General features: G+C 41.1%; 2 protein-coding genes across 3 annotated transcripts in view; both read right to left on the bottom strand.

Annotated features, from left to right (window-relative positions):
- Positions 1-646: 646 nt before the first annotated feature.
- On the bottom strand, positions 647-7,739 carry BLOC1S4 (biogenesis of lysosomal organelles complex 1 subunit 4). Of its 2 annotated transcripts, XM_075744585.1 has the most exons (5): positions 7,436-7,739; positions 6,793-6,864; positions 5,691-5,792; positions 4,753-4,887; positions 647-1,612 (listed from the first exon to the last, which is right to left on the bottom strand). In XM_075744585.1, the coding sequence occupies exons 1-5, from the start codon at positions 7,640-7,642 to the stop codon at positions 1,514-1,516; spliced, it is 615 nt and encodes a 204-aa protein (XP_075600700.1). In that variant the 5' UTR covers positions 7,643-7,739; the 3' UTR covers positions 647-1,513. The 2 variants fall into 2 exon arrangements, with proteins under 2 accessions (XP_075600700.1, XP_075600701.1); XM_075744586.1 differs by lacking the exon at positions 5,691-5,792 and having other exon boundaries at positions 1,170-1,612; positions 7,436-7,697.
- Positions 7,740-8,976: 1,237 nt separating this feature from the next.
- The window catches only part of PARD6G (par-6 family cell polarity regulator gamma), a 73,091-nt gene continuing 62,800 nt past the window's right edge, over positions 8,977-19,267 (bottom strand). Inside the window, exon 3 of the mRNA XM_075744584.1 lies at positions 8,977-11,833. Within this exon, the coding sequence (XP_075600699.1) occupies positions 10,974-11,833 (860 nt within the window). The 3' untranslated portion in view covers positions 8,977-10,973. The remainder of the gene's footprint in view (positions 11,834-19,267) is intronic.

Below are 19,267 nucleotides of genomic sequence, written 5' to 3'. Positions count from 1 at the left end.
TAGGCTTGCTACTGATTTCTTAGTAATTGCAGGTAAAACTACTTAACCTTGAAGATTATGGCCAGGAGAAGTAATGAACCGTTATGGGTTTTGAAAACATCAATTAATCCAGTGCATCTTTAAACACAATTTATTATTTGGTCAGATAAATCATTTAATCCATTTCTTTTCATGTCAGTAATGTACACCCTTCTATAATTTCTTTAGGCTTTATAGCACCTGCAGTAGTATTGCTCAAGAGTGAAACAAAACGTGCAGGTCCAAGAAAATACTTAAGTACAAACATTGATCTTTATCTATTTCAGGCATAGTTTACCATATACATAAATACTCAGGGAAGACAGATCATGTTGATTTTTGTCCAGGAGCTATGAAAAAATGATGACCTCTAACATTCAGTCCATCCTGCATATCTTGTGAATGAAGCTTTTATCATATCTTATACATACATCTTATGGTAAACAGGTATCTTTGGAGTGAGTTGCACTGGCAATGAAACAGTGATGGTAAAATTATTGTTCAGAGGAATACAACAATTTCTGATTAACACCTGCTAGATATTATACAAGGCTGTAGGCAAAAAGGTTCTCAGAAACAATGGTGCAGTTTGATACCATCAGGTGAAACACAAGACCGCAAGCAGGGGTTAGCTAGCAATTAGTTTATTGACAATATACTTACACTCCAATCAGCGCAGGGAGCCCCAGTAACTACGTGGAGGGTTGTGAAGGAATAGCAGACAGTACGGCCAGGTGCCCGATTGAGGCTCAGTCCAGGGATGTCCCTGCCTCAAATTAAGATATTTTTTCTGACAGCAGGTTATATTTTTTATATATACATATATCACGCCCACCTGGTTACACATCAAACAATACAATGGTGCAATAATTAGAAGCTCAGGTCACAGCGACCCGATGATCATCAGTGGGGGCAGGATGTTTGCTTTGTAAACTGGAACTAGATCATGTGCATCAAGCCATGTCCTTGACTCCTCATTGATCTTCCAAGTCCTCCCCTTGCAACTTGTACATCCCAATGTGGTGCATTTCTTTGTACAAACTGCAGGGACCAGGTTCCAAAACTTGGAGTAGGTGATTTTATGCATAGTTTTTCTTTAACCTCAATCAGTATATTAGGAAAAAAAAAAAAAAAAAAGAAAAAAGACATCCTCATGGTATAGCTATTTACTCTTGCAGCAGCACATATTTATGTGTTAAAAAAAGTATGTTTCCTATTATTTCCTTATTAAAAAAAAAAATCTAATGCAGAAGTATTGTGAAGTTCCTTCCCCAATACAATCTGAAAATTTATACTGTTTTAGGAAGACACTTGAAATAATGTCCACAAACAAAGATTACCTGAAAATACTGCCTGAAGGAAGACAACGAGAATCAGAATGGCAATATGCCATCAATAATGTTCAGAAATGCAGCTATTTTGAGGTTAGCATTTCTTTTGTTCACTTGGCTGTCTCTGTTCTGGCTGATTCATGTCAATCCCAACACAAAAATCATCAATGAGGTGCTTCATTAAGACATGGAAAATAGTCTTCAGTCTTGAAGAGGACTGGAGGTTCATAGAGGGTCTGTTGTTGTCGTGAGGAAGATGATTTCTGCAAATGAGATAAGTTTATTTTTCGCCTTCTTAAAAAAGCAAGTTTTAAAGCAAAGCCTACAGAGTTAAAATGCAAAACAAGAAACATTTGAAGGCACGTCCCCTTAGGCGAATTTTTAATCATAGCTCAGATGCCTCTGAGCATTATTAACACTAGTGAAGCAAAGCAGCATTTGACTTTTGCCATTCTATCACTTGAAGAGACACAGTTCTGGGAGGTGGAGGATATGCCAGCTTTACAGGAGCCAAATGGGTAATATTTTCCAGCTGACGGTATAGTCATTGCAACCTTCATTCTTCCAAAGCCATATACCTTTACCTTTCTTGCTCTGGCCTCTCAGCCGTTCTGAGTTAACCCTAGCCTGTGTTCTCATTTACTTTGTTAAAAAAGTCTTCATATGGAAACAAACCTAGCAAATGTTTCTTTCGAGAAGGTTGCTGCTCCTGCTGAGCTTCTTCATCAAGTATATGTTTTAATGATACGTCATATTACATATATTCTAAATAATACGGTTGCGGATTGGAAAAGAGCTGTTACACTGTTTTTCAGGAAAAGTGTACATTTCTTTGAAATATTAACTGTACATTGTTTTGCCTTACCAAATGGTTCACTTAAAGAGACAACAGCAAGGATCACTACTCACTATCATGTCAGCCTTCCTTTGTGTAATTAACACTGCACTGCAACACAGAGCCAGTGTACGTTTTCAATATATGGTCTTAAATAGAAGGCTTGAAATCAAAACTTCATTCATTAAAAAATTTTGCACAGCTCTCAGTCAGTTTGTCTGCAGAGATTTATCTTCAGGTACTTTTTTGCCTGTCTGAGATGAGGAAATTAGATTCTTTACCAACAGCAAAGTTAAAAGCATACCAAATATCATTAGTACACTGGGAGTTTGGAATGCTTTTATGGTACCAACATGAGGATATAACTAAGCATACCTACAAAACAGCTAAGTGGAATTTTTGCAATATTCAGTTGAGCTGTATACTTCTACTCCATATGAAATAAGTACATATTCTGTTATATACAAAATTGCTGAATGATGACAAATTATATTTGTCTTTATGATACCATTCATTTCTCTGAAATAAGTTTGTTTTGCCATTTAAGTTATAATGAAATAAAAAAAATATAAACAAAGATCAGATCTATAGAGTGGATACTAGCAACATTCTCTATATCAGAAATTTTGCCAAATGTGAAAACAATCTTTGAAATCAAAATTCTGTTTTTAAAAATTATTTCCTATTCTGTACTGCCCTATGAGAAAACACCTTGCAAGCAAGGGGAACGAAGGTCACTAAAGTATTCTGCAACTCATGACACCGATTTAAGAGGCCCTATATTTGCATATGGGCAAGAAGGGAATAATTTCTATCTAGTGAGGATATTCATAGGCATGCACACTTGCCTAAGTACGCATTTATGATTAGTTATTTTTGCAGCTGCTTAGGAGACATTTTTACCTTTTGAAAGAGTCTACATCCTTAGTGATATTAGAAGCCTTACAGTACTGTACTTTACACTGTCTGGTATTCACAAGGGAAGAACTTGGGGCAAAATCTGAAAGTGAGATTACAAATACACAGCTTAAGAAGTACAAAATATATCGTTTGTGTAAAGAAACAAATACGTTTAAATGGGAAGAGAGTGAGGGGACTTGACTAAACTAAAATTGTAGCAGGAAAATGCGAACTACAGCTACAGTGAAAATCACGATACTGGTATAGCCTTCTTTTCTAAAGGGCTGATATCTTGAGTGAGCTGATTAAATGTTAGGCATGAGGAGAAATCTCTATAGGCATTTCCATTCAGACATGTTTGTGTTTACTAGTGAAAATAGATATTTTACTATGCAATACTCAGTACCATTGCAGAACAGTGACCTGCCTTTTAGTTAACCAATTAATACCAGTAAGTTCTGAGGGTTGATTTTATTGCTATCCATACTCAAACCAAGAAACCACTGGACATGCCAGGCTCAGTTGCTGACACTTTCAAAGACTTTCCTCCTTATTAATTGTGGAAAAACTGCTAAGCTGACAAAATTTTCCCATGCAACACTAAAAAAGCACTTTATTAGAACTTCCAAAATTTTCAATTGAAGATTGTAATGCTGTGGTTAACAACTGGTTTTAGCAACAAAATGGAAAATACTGTTGAATATCCTTCAAGACAACTGCTGCTGTTAGTTTTGGGGTTTGTTTTTTTTTTTGCAATTGGCCCATAAACAACAGCTTCACGGTTTGTTTTCTTTTTTAAAGAAAAAATTGTATCACTCTAAACTTCAACACTAAAGAAAATAACAGAATGAGAAGTTAACTAACAAAGACTAAACAGGAAGTAGCAGCGAAGAACAGGTTTCCTGAACTGAGTCTTACCGAGACAATACATAGTGTTTTTACAACTATTTTTCTCTGCTGTTACATGTGCTTGCAATATTTAGGAGCAGAAATACTTCGACAGTCACAGCCATCTTCCTCTCCCCCTCTGCAAACCTACTTTATTTCAGGATTCTCACCAGTATTATGGTACAGAAACCTGAGCTAGTACAGGATAAATATAGGAAAAGATAAAGAAAAGAATCTGGGAGCTGAGAAGACACAAGGAGGAACCACTTATAAATGGTATATTGGCAGGTGATGCCAAGAAGCATCAGGTGGTTCAGAACCTTTATTTTAAAAATATCGTGTGGTGTAGCTTTTGTTTCCTTTTTTGGTAACATTTCTGCAGTGATATTCTTAATGCAGTACGATCCTGTAACAGTGCTGTCTGTACAGGCTCTTCCTATTTGCTTGGCATACCATCAGAGATCAGGGATGCTTTAATATAAAGGCTTGTTCATTATGTGCTTGTCTGTGCCCTTCGTGTTCCCTTCTTTGTGTGTTCAACCTTATTTTGGAAAGTTACACAAATCCTTGTAAGAATGTGTAATTTTTAAGTTCCAGGGTTTGCTGGTGTTTTTTTTTTTTTTAATTAAGACTGAGAACTTTGCAAAAATCCTAATACAGTATATGAAAGTTTTACAGTTCAATTCAGATATATGTGCAACAAACTTACTATTATTTTAATCACCCACTCTGGTAAGCAGAGCAACTAAGCTGGTCACATGATAACAAAAGCTTACTTACATTAAGGAATGATGGTATGCTGATTGTGTGCAAGATTTTCTTGAATGTGCTCGGAAAGGCTCCAAGGTCTGTTTCTGCCTTTATGACCCGTTCTTCCAGCCCAGCTACACTATTTCCAATCATCTTCACAAAAGCCTAGTGTGAAAAAACCAAAAGAAATCCAACTTTTTCACTAACAAATTAAAACAGGATTATGTATTGCACAACAGTGGCCAAAGTCCCACTACTTAAACGAGGAGTCAAAAACTCCATCATCTATTTCCCTTCCACCTACAAGTCCATTTTATTGCTGAAAACTAATTGAGATACTTAAAAGGCTGCACAAACAGGTTAAATCTAACAAAACAGTCAGTCTTCTTTTTCCTATTTGTCTTCCAAATAACTGATTTAGACTACTTAGAATTTAGGTTTTTATCTGCCTTTCTACTGAAAGCGGGACCAAGAATATGAATCACAGTTTTGAAGCTTTACCAGGGATCAATAGACCTCTCATTCTACTAGTCTCTGAATAGCTCCCAAGACAAGAACTTTGAAAGATTTTGTTAAAAAAAACCCCACAAACAAAAAGTGGTACTATTACTTTCTGAAAAAAAGAAAGATGGCTGCCTTGCTTCAAGCAGTAAATAACAAAATTTATCATTTTTTTTAAAAAAGCCCTTTTGTTTTAGAATGCTCATAGTCTCCAGAAACTCTTAAAAAATTGTGTTCTCTTCATTAACCCTCAAATATTGAGCCCAGACTGGACATGGAGAGCAACAAAAGGGGGGGGTTAGACTAGATGACTTTCAAAGGTCCCTTCCAACCCAAAGTATTATATGAACATGGACCTGAATCCACTCCACGTGCATGCACGTGCAGATGACACGCAATTACAGCATATTGTTGATTCTTCTCCCTATTGAGAAATGGAATGTATCTGGAAGATATCAAATGCATACCTCTAGCTTGTCAATCTTCCTGTATATGTGCCTCATTTCTGTAGCTTTTGTGTAAATTTGAGGTATACTTTCATTGACAACTTGAGAGGAATCACTTCGAATCTAAAATTCAAGAAATAATACAAAAGTCAATGAATAAAACAAAATGTTAAGTAGTAGATTTTATTCTGGAAACTAGAACTGTGCTCCAATTAACAGATTAAAACTCAAAAGTTTAAAAAATACTGGATTAGTATTCATATAAAAATACTAGATTAAAATTAATAAACTAGCTTCTTTATACAGTTTAGTAAGAGCCTTTGAACAAAATTTATTTTGCATAGGCAAATATTTACCTTTATAATTATATTAAAAATAGGCTGCCTCAGCCTTATCAGAAATAAGAGATGGAACATTTCCCAAGACACACTAAAGAATCAAATATATTAAACTAAAATTTTTACTTAAATTTTACTACCTGTAAAATTCTTCAACTTTATTAAAAAAAAAAAAAAGCAAGCCAGGCCACAGTATTTTTCTTTGTATTGGCAAAAAAAAAAAAAAAAAAAAAAGGTGCCCTTAGAATAGTGCAGGAGAACGCAGCGTGCCTCAAAAGACAGCCTGTATACCAGTGTCAACTTACAGAAACCTTCCATTCAGTTCCCCTGTCTCCTCCGATGCGAAAGTGAAAACAAAGCTGGCTTTCTGATGAAAGCGTAAGAAAGGGTACCCTAAAGACAAAAATCTAGCTTTGGAGGTTTGGTAACACTGATTAGATACTTTGATTACAAAACCCAGAGAGGATGGGTTTTGTTAAAGGAGAAGCAGAATATTGGATTGTCTTTTTAAGTATCTAGCATTATGCCATTCAAAATGGAATGCCATGTATGTAAAGGACAAACAAACAGAATTATGTAAATATATAGCTGTAAGGACATATTTTGCTCCAGCATGAAAGTTTAATAGTTTTCATCCATGAGTTATCCAATTACCAAGCCTATTTTCATACCAGAATCTGGCTGCCTAGACCAAAGGCTGCTTCCCATCTCGTGTTTTTTAATGAGGCAGTACATATTAAACTGTATTTTGACTTCAAAACCAGCTATATGCAAGTTATACACACCATGTCCAGCATTCCCACAAATTCATCCACTCTGGTCAACAAGTCTTCTAAACTCTTGTCTAAGCTTTCTATCTGCAAAATAAAAATACTTTAAAGGTACTTGAAAACACACACACACCCCCCCCCCCCCCCCAACCCAGGCTCTCCCAAACAAAACCTCAGAGCGCAGACACCAGCCAGACGACTGACACCAGCCAGACTGACACCAGCCAGACTGACACCAGCCAGACTGACACCAGCCGAACAGGAACCCCACAGCTGTGCCACCTCTTGGCTACGCTCGGTGCAGGTCACCGGACACACCGGTCCCTGCTGTCCGGCACACAACCACACCGAGGCCGCGCAACGGCCGCAGCGTGTTCAGCCACCCCGCTCACCAACGCGGCCGAGCCGCGCCGCCGCAGAGAGCTGCCGGTCCCTCCCGTGACAGCCCTTTCCCGTCCCACCTGCTCGAGCGGCACCGGCACGGCCGGGGCGGCCTCGCTCCGTCAGCCGGGCAGCCGGCGACGGGGCCGGGCTGCTCCCGGGGAAGGGCCTGCCGTTGCTCCCTCTCCCCGGGGAACCCCGCAGGCCGGGCCGCAGGGGCGGTGCAAAGTCCCCCGCCCGCTCCCCCGAGGCGGCCCGTCCCGGCGCGGCCGCTCACCTGCTCGCTGAAGAGGCTGCGGTCGGCGAGCAGGTACGCGGAATAGGCGGCGGCGGTGGCGCTGAGCGACGCCTCCGAGGCGTCCTCGTCCTCCGGCTCCCCGAGGCCTGACGCGCTGCTGTGGCTCTGGGAGACGTTCCCGCTGTCCGCGCCGGGGCAAGCGCCCGGCGGGTCGGCCACGGCCCCAGCCCCCGCGGCGGCCGCCATGCCAGCGCCAGCGGCCTGCCCCTCAGCCTGGCCCTCCGCGCGTCAGGCGGGGCCGCCACTCACGTGAGCGGGGCGGGGATCGCCGCGGGGCGTAGCCGGCGCAGGCGCGCTCTGGAGGGGAGGGGCGGGGCGCGGCCCGGCCTGCGGCCTCCCCCGGCCCTTCTCGCCCGGGCACGGGGGGCAGGGAGGGGGGCAGGGAGGGGGGCGCGTACCGCCCGCGGCCGCGGTACCCTCCTCGCGTCTGGCTGCTCCAGCCTCAGGCTCCGCAGGCCCGGCGGCAGCCGCTGCCTCTCACCGGCCCCGAGGCGGGAGACCCACCCCCCCCCACCTCCCCGTTTCTGGGCGAGTCCCTAAGACAGAAACGCCGCTCGTTCTGCAGGCACGTTTTTATGCAGGACTTGTCCTTCAAAGAGGACTGACGTGCCTCTGTTCTCTCAGCCGTCCACTGTTAAAGCCCCGTTCAATAATTTAGTCTCGTACCCGAGGGGGCCTCGATGCATAAAACCTAAACGGCTGGGGCAGGCAGGCTGAAGCTCAGCTTGGAGACACAACTAGTGTAACACAACTTCAGCTATCCACGCAGTGCGTACAACACCAGGAGCTTCCCCCCCCCGCCCCCCCAGCTGATGCAAACAAGTACAAAATGCCTGGAAGCCTTAAAAGTTACATTGCGAAGTGATGGCAAAGCAGTGATGGTGGGAGGTTGTGGCTGCCCCCTCCCTGGAAGTGTTCAAGGCCAGGTTGGATGGGGCTTTGGGCAGCCTGGTCTAGTGGAGGGTGTCCCTGCCCATGGCAGCAGGGGGGTTGGAACTAGGTGGTCTTTAAGGTCCCTTCCAACCCAAACCATTCTGTGGTTCTATGTATCGGCTTTGGAGCTATTCTCGGCTGTAACTGAAGCCTTGGGTACAATACTTTCACGCCTATGTGCGAGATGCACCTTATGTTTCCTACATCGTGGGATGAATGAGCTGAAGAGATGTTTTGTACTAAGACGCTCAGAGGTGTGCAGCGTGGCAGCGTATCTCTGTGCCGGGGGTATCGTGGGCCTTTTCCGAGGAGCCAGAACTACCCCCGAGGTCTGAGGCAAGCCGTGCTGCAAGGAGCACAGCAAACTTCTTGGTTCCCACGGGAATCACTGTAGCAGCACCCTGTCATAAGAGCAGCACTGGGAAGAAACATTATGGAAAGAAATTTGGTATAGGCAACAACAACAACCCAAGGAATCGAAGTCCGTACTGGTAGAGAAGGAAGCATTACTAAAATGGTTACGTATTTGAAAACAGATCTTGTTTCCACAGAAAGATGTGCTTAAGCATAGGGGAAAGGATATAGCATAGAAATAAGACAGTGCACATTTTATTGCAGACAGGTCACATTTTCATCAGTTAAATAAGGTAAAATGAGTAACTTCAGCCAGACAAATCCACTTATTGATAAAAGTAGTCTTATTTAAGGTGTAACAAAATTTTCCTGATAAGATGGTCTGATTGACTGAAGCTCATCCAGCTATCCTTTTTTTTACTGCACCAAAAATCAGATTTTTTTAAAAAATGAAAACCTTTGGTAAAATACAAACAGTTTTAAGACGAACAAGATCAATGTTCTATTCTTACTGTGTTGGGAAAAATACGTACAGCTCTATAACTGCTGTGATACCTAGAAGAGGATTAATTAAAGTGAAAGAATTTTAAAATAAACTTTTAAAGCAAATCTAAAAGAAATAAACTAAGTTCAATGTCCCAAACATATTTAACAATGAGCAGAAGACTGGTTGTTCCACAGGTATACTAATTTAGCGACAATGAATTAGTCCGCACATCCTTTGTCCAGCCATTACAGATTCCAAAATGGAATGTAATTTTTTTCAAACCAAGACTTCTGAATTTTCATATCCATACAATATTTAAGAAATGTCTATTCCACCATATAAAAAAAGCTTTAATGTACTAAAAAGTTAAAAACAAAAAGAAAATGACACAAGCTAAAAGTAGAAAAATACATTGTAAAACATTTATATTTTGTTCCTTACACTGATTGAGATATAACAAAATATTTTAGTTTAGACCACTTTCATAAATTCATGGCATTTTCAGAAGCAGTTATCGACTCAGTCACTGGTTACCCACTAGCCAGCATCCAGTGAAGATGTCTGACCACCGCAAACATCCAGTATATTTTCAGTTTCTAGAAATCCTGTGTAGACATTAAGCTTTATGATTACTAGAAGAGTCCAAAAATAACAGAACTATTCTAAGTTAGGTTTGACAGTCAGTTAGCATCCCTCCTCTGTATAGCAACCAGCCAATCTTTTGTAAGGAAAGCCCCTGTGGATTTAGGTTGCCCCAAAGGTACAGCAAGGACCTGTGTCAGCTCTGAGATGAAGGGGACAGTCCTAGCATGCTCTTCCACTTTTGTTGCCTTCTCGCTTACACCCCTAAAATTTCCATGAACCATGATATTGAAAAAACAGAGATGATGGGAAAAAAAAATTTGAAAGAGAGGTATTATCTAATAAATATCGAAAAAGAATAGTTTTACACATAATGGTGCTGAACCTAGTTTTAAGCCCTTCTTGTCCTGTTTCTCTTTCCCATACAAGCACACGTCCGTGCTGCAGGCAGGCCTGCCTCTCACCAGCGGGTGGTGCTGATCTCACAGCAATGACGGCAACACCCTCCAATCTCGCCTCCTTAGGCTTTAGGAAAAAAAAAAAAAAAAAAAAAGAATAGTTTCATTTGGAAAATGTATTTGCAGCATCTCCCTAACATTGTTACCACCAGAGTAGGAAACCTCTACTTTTATAGAGCTTGTCTGGATTAGACATAAGGTTGCAAATATGGTGTAAATAAGTTAGTGGAAGGTCTGTATGTAATGGTAGAAGATCGTATGGCTATGAAGAAACACTTTCTTTAAACTGGTATTAGAAGAAAACCAGATTCCACTTCAAATAGACATGTCTGTTACTATTAAAATCTAATTTGTACACATGCATGTATAAATACATCCACCCATGCATTCAAACCCAAGTATGTAGCACTGCCATTGGTAGCCTAGAGGACTGCTTAGATTTATACCAACTGAAACAAATTTGTGTTCTCTTTAGGGCTGGGACATAAACCAGGTTTTACTCTCTGGCTTTCTCCTGACAAATTTGGCACTGCATGACAGTTTTATGTCTAACTCCAGATGCCACGTTTCCTAGAAAGCAACAATCTTCTGCACCCGTGAGGTCTATGAGAATATCAGCTCTCTGTTTTGTGCACAACACATTGCAAGAGTCAATTGTCCCAATTGGCGCTTAAGACTGAAAGGAGAGTCACGGGAATTGCTACTAAAGTGTAATGACTGTTCCATCCTCCTCGATACCTCCTCTGGGGATAACCAGACTGTGTCGGGGATCAGTTTTTAAGGAACTGAGTAATTTGTGGATGTTGCCGTTGCTTTCTCGGCCAGAGTTGTTGTTGAGCACCAGGTCCCTTTGAAGTCTGTGGCTAAGGCTGCTGCCGTTGATACGAGAAAGGCTACTGGAAGTAAGGCTGTGCAGTTTGGGAATGTGCTGTGGCTCCAGACCGCCCTCGATGACAATGTCAGCCTCTTCATCACTCTCCATTTCATCTGGGTGGAAGTTCTGCAGCACGTGGGATGTAGGCAAGCTATGGTGACTAGCAGTGCTGTCTGTAGACTGGCCAGAGCTACCAGACATCCTACTGCTTCGAATAATATTGTTCCTCTGGTTTGCTGGCTTGACTGTGATAATAAGATTATGGCTGTTGGCAATCATCATGTCTGTGACTTGGTCGAGAGTCTTTCCTGCTACTTCAATGCCATTAACTTCCAGGACTTCATCATTCACGGCCAGCAAGCCTGTGCTCTCTGCTAAGCCTCCAGGAACCATACGAGAGATGAAGATACCGGGTACTTTTTCTAGTCCGTGGGGAGTAACCCTTACGCTGGTGCCATCGCGAATGTAAAATCCTAAGGGTTTCTCACACCCGTGTCGATACAGCCTCACTCTCCTGTGTGTTTCAGGAAGAATGTCCACATCGATTATGGAAGACACTGGTCTAAAATCATGAGGCATACTAATGTTAATGTGAGGGCGCCGGCGGAGGTTGTCGTTGCGGAGTGTCACCAGGGCCTTCTTCTTCCTTGATAGCGTGTTGGTCCCAAAATTACTGTAGTCCACTTCATCTGAAAGAGAAACAGTACCAATGTATCAGAGAATAATTCGATATACAGAGGATTTTCTTCTTAAATCTGGTTCAAAGAAGCCGCACTCCTAATAATATGGAAAAAATCAAATGAGTTATAGAATCATACAATCACTTAGCTTGGAAAAGACCATTAGGATCCTCAAGTCCAACTGCAAACCCAACACTGCCAAATCCTCCGTTAAACCACGTCCCTAAGCACCACATCTACTCCTCTTTTAAATACCTCCAGGGATGGTGACTCCACCACTTCCCTGGGCAGCCTGTTCCAATGATTGACAACCCTTTTGGTGAAGAAATTTTTCCTAACATCCAGTCTAAACCTCCCCGGCACAACCTGAGGCCGTTTGCTCTTGTAGTATTGCTTGTTACTAGGGAGAGGAGACCAACACCCACCTGGCTACAACCTCCTTTGAGGTAGTTGTAGACAGTGATAAGGTCTCCCTTCAGCCTCTTTTTCTCCAGGCTAAACAACCCCAGTTCCCTCAGCCGCTCCTCATAAGACTTGTGCTCTACACCCTTCACCAGCTTTGCTGCTCACTTTTGCTTACTCTAACTCTTGTTTCATTTTATGTCCATCAGCACATCATTCAGAATAAATGAGTTGTTTTCAATGACTACCCATATTTCTTCCATATTTTGAGGGGAAAAAGACTTCTGATTCCCAACTCCTGTTGTCAGCTGTGCAGAATGCAATTACTTGCAGCTGCAGGCCTGATACACCATCTTAGATGTGAGACTGTATTTCCAGAGTTGGATTGTAATTTTACACATACATCTCAAGTGGCAAGGAGTGTATGCACTTTCCTAACCTAAAAGTCTGAATCGGGGAGTATTTTAATATTCAATACAGCCTTAACTTACAGCAGACCTTAGGTACATACATGAAAGCAGGGCGTGAGAGAGTAGTTAGATGTGTTTTTAGCCAAGTCTTTTTAAGTAAGGAATTTATGTTAATATGCACCTCTCAGTACACCACTTTCCTCTCTGGAATATTTTACTTTATTTCAGCTGAATTTGACAGCAATAAAAAGTACTAAAAGCACCAAGTACCAAAAAAGTTCTGTGTAAGCAAGTGGCCTGGTAGAAAGAGAAGCAGGGAGAAAGAAACTGCTCTGCGCTGCCTAGTCCATATACTAAGGATCACAGAAGAGATGCGGACTCACACACTCACTCCTGCCCTTGAGAGGAAGGCCCATAGGAAAGCAGCCTTTGTAGGGTCTACTGTTTAAGGAACTGTTTAAATATTTCACTTTCTGTAGCAGTACCTGAAGGGTATGTGCAAAGTGATGAACTTTAAATCAGCCAAATAATATGACCAGTTATTCCATGTAAGAAGCTCATGTTGTGCTTTGCATAAAAAATACTTAGTCATGAAGTTGCCAGTGTACAAAATGCGTCACTGCATTTCACATTAAAAATACTGTGCATATTTTAAACATGAAGCATGCACTAGCTGAAAAATTATTTCATTGGGAGTTTAAGCATGCTAACACTTTTCAGATAAACTAATAGACTTTCAGTTTATTCTACTGTTGAAGATGAGCAATAAAGTACAAAAGCACAATTACAGAACTGCCACTGAGAAAATTTTCTCTCCAACAAATTAACCCTGCAGAGTAAAGCTTGAGAAAGTAAAACAATACGTCTACCTGACAAAGGTTGAAAAAAAAAAGTGTTAGTAAAAACAAGCTTATAGTTACATTTTTATTTCTTGCAAGGACTCATATTCGAGTCAGCTTTCAACGCATATTATTGGCAGACTTTAAGTGACATGAAGTTACACAACTCAAAGGACACAAAAAAAAAAAGTGCTAAGCAGCAAGCTGATCTAACTGAGCCTGCTTAGAGCAGGGTGTTAGATTAGCTGGCCTCCAGGGGTCCCTTCCAGCCTAAATTATTCTGTGATCCTACATAGTCCTTTGAGTTGGAAAAAAAAAAAAAATCATTTGAAGACTTCAGAAAGACTATTTCTTCATTCTCCTAAAACTTATTTACATTGGCTATACTAACACTGAGGATATCACAAGGCACCTAGAAGGTCATCCTGAAGGAAAAGTTTCTGTGAAATAAAGATACTCCTCGTCCATGTTTGCCATGTTTAACTTCACACTGGTCTCTCCTGTCTCCTCCCAGGATGTTCAGAGCCGTGCCAACTGCACAGGCCCTACTGTGTTATTTACACTGTTGAGGCACAGGACTGGAAGTCCTTAAAATCACCCAACGCGAGAAGCTCCCAACTGGTTCCTGGAAGCATATTCACAGCCAAGACAGTGCTGTGTGGAGATGGCACCTTCTTAAGTCCACCTGGTGAGCGGAGGCAGTGAAGTATCTACTTTTTTGAATGCACAAGCCACCTGCAGCAGCCAAAGCCTGGTATTATTCCTTTTTTCCCCTCCATCAATAGGATCACCATCTACATTCACATAGACTTTAAGTTTTAATGGATGATTTTGATGGTTGGCAGCAAATATTTTTTTCTTGTAAAGTATGGGTCCACAAGAGATGTCTTTCATCAACACTATGCTCTGCTCACCCTCACAATTCACTGATAAGTTTCTGTGACAGCCCTATGAAAACAACTTGGGGATTTACATTTAGAATCAAAATTCTTCCTCTCTTGAAACACAGCACTGTAGAATAGCAGCGCTGTACCTTAAAGCCCAAGACAACCTTTATCCCAAAATTTCAGTTTAAGATGGCAATTAAAATTTCACGTGGGTTTATGTGTTTAAGATTGTCTCTGGCAGTACTGGCAAACCAAACTCAAAACAAAGCTGCATCCCTTAAAGATTCAGAAAATCAGATTGGCGAGTGCAGCTTATCGCACTGCAGGTAAAATGAAACACATGCCCTAGTTATCCACCTATTCCCTGAAAGCACCCAGGTAACTGTTCTCTCCCTCTCTATGTTAGTATACTAATACTGAATTACTTTAAGGCAGACCTGCAAAAAGCTTTACGAAATAATTCACCTGGGAAGATTTGTTGACAGCACTGTTTTCTTCCCCTTAAATTAAAAACAGCCCAGAGAGTTAATTCTCACAACATGCAAGTTAGTGATGATCAAGTAGTAATGTTACAGGAGAAGTACAATGGTCCTCCTAACACACAGAGGTCATTTCTGAAGCAGCTTCCTTTGGCTGAACCACCACCAGGGCAACAGCACAGAAGAAGCGGTGGTTTAGTGCCCGTGACCTCCTCACCTGCGCTCAGCCCACTGATCTGTCTCCCCAGATGATTGCCAGCATTCCTAACCTCTGAGCAGCTTCAAAACAACCACCTCCTTAATAACAAAAAGCCCAAGCTCACCACAAAAATGCTTTTTCCTCCAAACACGTACCAGATAGAAGCAGGGATTACATTACAAGTTATATAGGCTACTTTCAGTGTTGGATTGTTGACCATTCTTGGATTTAGTATTTCAGGGCTGGAGCAGGATAAAATTGAAGTCCATGTCCTGTTGATGACTAGATTTTTTTTGTTTTTAAAACAGTGTTTCTACTGTTTTCAACTCTGACCCTAAACAGGATTATGTATGAGAAAGATGAAGTCCCGATTTTAACAGGCAAAACTGTTAAGACCTATTATAGATTTGAGAAATGAGAACTAATTTAAGACTTCTAAAAAAAAATACCAATTAACTCTATTTTCTAGAAAAAGTTAATGTACAGAATGCACGTTCCTTGACAATACAGGGATTATCACATCACATTACATGTATTTAAGATGACCTGCTCATTAGCAGTTACACTTGATTGGGATTTCACCTTAGAATAAAAAATTAAAATAAACCCAGAGCAAAACATCCACACCCCCCTTGTTATTCAGAGCCACTACTCTTGCTGCAGGAATAAAACAAAGTATCTCTACTGAAGTTTAACACCAGTTGTTGCTGTAGCAGCAGAAAGTCACTGATCCCTACCACAATAAAAAAAATTTTCCTTCCTCATGAGGGAACCAGGAGAAGTCAGCCAGTATCACTCCCTTTTATCAGCTATGGGGTAATCAAACAGTGGTGTTGTACCTATTTCCAGTAATACATGGTTCAGGTGGCACAGATCAAACTGAAATGAAAACTGTATCATTGCATAATTTACAGCGACACACTTTGATGGAAGGTCAGTAATTTGTTCTTCCGTTTTGAGTTTCTTCACCATATAAGATTGCAAGCAGGAATGCCACTTTAGCTAATAGAACAGACCGTGCTTGATTCCAGGTCTCAGTGAAAACCAGTATATACCATATGGAACCAGACAGAGCTCATTTTCCATGTTTGATTTGTTGCAATATCAAATTCTCCTTTTTCAGAGCAAAATGTCTACAGAAATCTGCATGCATACTGGCAGAAGTGCCTTCAAGTGGCACATCTGAACCGTGCTTAAAGCCTCATATTTTACAGGGTGCCATGTTCTTCTATGTCTTGAATGAGGTTGGAGTGAAATGTTACATGCAGGTGACAGAGGGAGAATTAGTCTTTTAGGTGGGGAATACGAGCCTCGTTTCTTAGAATAGGGCAGAATATATGGAGCACTTCCATGTACAAGATGTAGTGCTTTCAAACAAAGATATGCTCTGAGCTGGACAGATAATCCTGGATGATCACTTAACTTTGGAAATCTTGCACCTAAATTTTACCTGTGCCCATAATTTGCTTCCTACTGAAAATACTGTTCCTGTAAAGAGAGGTAAACAGGAACTTTAACCACAACTGGAGAAGGAATCCTCAGCTTTCCCATTCTGTCCTACTTGAAACTGCAACCTAAAGCTACACACAAAACTCCCCAAAACATCAAACTCTTCTGTAGGCACTGAATATTATTGCAACTTCTTTCCCCAAAAGCTTCAGGTTTTGGTACATTTTAAGAAACATTTTATTATCTGGCAAGGAGTTACATAAAGTGTTAAGTATTTTGGCTGCATCCTTTCTGTTAGTATATGCACTTTTTTCCTTTTTTTTTTTTTTTAAATAGAGTTGTCACTAGCTACTTACCCATGAGGACGTTTCTCTCAGAGAAGACATATGCTACCAATCTCTTTATGCAGAGATGTACCTATGCTTTTTTTGACAACAGAGGGTGTGGTGTTTCGGGGTTTTTTTGGTGTTTGGGTTTTTTTTTTGTTTGGGGTTTTTTGGTGGGTTTGTTTTTTAAAAAACTATCTCCACTTGTCCAGCAACAGTAAAACCCATTAAAGGAGGTTTTCACTTCCAAGTATGGATATTTTACTACCAGAATATTATTTTTAAAAACATATCTAGAAAGTTATAGATGGTAACATCTTTGAAGCACTCTTCTAACAGTTCTGCAGCCAGCCTGTGACTTTACCTTCCTGGTAGGCATAATGAATCTTATTGTTAAGTCACACAGTACATAACAGCAGAGCATAGTTAAAGGGCTATTTACAAGGGAAAGAAAACTGCTTAGAGCATCTGGTTATAACCAAAAGAGTATTGTATTTCTTTAATTTACATGAAACAAGAAATTATAGACCTTCTGAAAAAAACCACCAGGAGCACCACTCCCACTGCTTGGACAGCTGCTTTTCATAGGAACTGCCTGCCAGATGAAATACCAAAGCGTAGCCAGATAAGATTGTATAAACAAGCTGAATTCCACAGAGAAGCAGACTGCCAGGCTCCTATAGGAACAGTTCATTTCAGACTCTACGTTTTCAGTGTACATGCACTCATGGCTTATTATTTCCTCTGGGAACTGTGGAACATTAGTTGACAGCTCTGGAAAGTACTTCAAAGACAAAATTACTTCCACTAGGGAGAGCAGCACTTCAGGCAGCTTGGGAAGGAGGCCAATGAGTCATTAATAGTGAAGGGTAACCCCTCCATCCAACAGATCTCTGTTACTGAGCATTCAAATTAGCAGCAGTCATAAAACCATTTTAAGGGAACATGTCATGTTTGACCCTTCTACCTTTCTGCGTCCCAGCTACAAACACCGTCCATGTTTGACACAAGTTGCATCCAGTGTCTATTTTCTCAGAAAGATCAAAACCAGAAGCCTTTGTGAAAGCAACCAGGCAACAAATAAGCTGGAGGTCTCTCATTTGTGACCTGTCAGGCTGACCACATGCAAAGGGATTTAAGAGGAAACAGATATAAAGTGAACTATGGCTTGGGGGGAGATCCAGTGCCAGTATCACTCATCAAGAAGTATTTAATGGTGGGAAAAATAAGGTTATCTGAATGCTAACACCGCATTCTGTGTGTTACAGGAATATTACAAAAATCCCGCTTTCGCTGCTGCCAGCAATCTCTGGGTGAAGCAATCTGAAAAACACAGTAGGTAAAGCAGTTGTAGCTGCTATTCTATCAAAAGTCAAGTAACATATCCTGCACGTGCACAGACACACGCACACACACACGCTCCTCTCTCTCCCTTCATATCACTGTATATCAAGGAACTGGACACAATCTCATAAACTTTTAAAAGACTACCTAAACATTATAGTTTATTTATGACATTCAACAGGGCTTTTGAAGCACAGACAAGATCAAAACAGATGAGTTCAAATTAACAAGAGAGCACCTTACTTTTGATATCCTTAATCCTTTAGTTTCTAAAACAAAGCTTTCCAAATACTTGTTTGTAGACTGTAAACTAAATGACATGTTTTGGAAAAGAAAGTTCAGCAAATAGCTGCACTAGAAAGAAAATTTGAGAACACCATCCTACTCTAGTATAGTCTCTACTAAATCTAGTAAAGTGCAGTTTTGCAAAAGGCAATCTTCCTTCTACAGTGATTCAGTATTAAAAAGATACATTTGCCTTCCTACTTAGGAAGTATTCATTAGTAGGTTTGGATTAAAATCTGAGGAACACAAGTGTGTCTCTACTCCCAACATGTTTACAAACGTAAAATACCCTACCCTCTTTCAAGAAAGCGCATGTTATTTTGTTCCTTGGTCTAGCATGTTACAGCAAGCAAAACTATAATTGCATTAGGCTCAGGCTCCCTTTACGGCATCAGACACGCATAAGAAACATTTTTAGGCTGCTGTCCTTCAGGATGGGGACAACCCCTGAGGAATTCAGCCTGTGCTGCTGGTGTGGCCTCCTGCACTTCTCACTGCTTGTCATCAGAGGCCACTGTTCCCTTGCTGAACCTCTTCCCTTCTCGGCAGAAGGCCAGTTGTTTGTGACTTGCTGCACGGCTCCAAAAGAGAAGCTGTCGCTCGACCTACAGGTTTGCCCCATGAAACAAGTGAGTCCTTTGGAGGAAAAGGGTGCTATCAAATGCAAGCAAGCACCCAGGCCTGTACCTCCCAAAGCTAACATCCCTCAGAAACATCCAAACCCAGCTCCCCAAACTAGCCCAAAAGCTAGGACTCCAAATTTTACAGGTGAAGTTGTGGATGGTGTTTACTAGGATTGTATTTATTAGGATTGCCAGGGTCG

Source organism: Balearica regulorum, chromosome 2 (genome assembly GCF_011004875.1).
Source record: "Balearica regulorum gibbericeps isolate bBalReg1 chromosome 2, bBalReg1.pri, whole genome shotgun sequence".
NCBI classification, from domain to species: domain Eukaryota; kingdom Metazoa; phylum Chordata; class Aves; order Gruiformes; family Gruidae; genus Balearica; species Balearica regulorum.
Note: the sequence above shows the minus strand (reverse complement) of the source record. Positions and strands in the feature narration are given on the sequence as shown.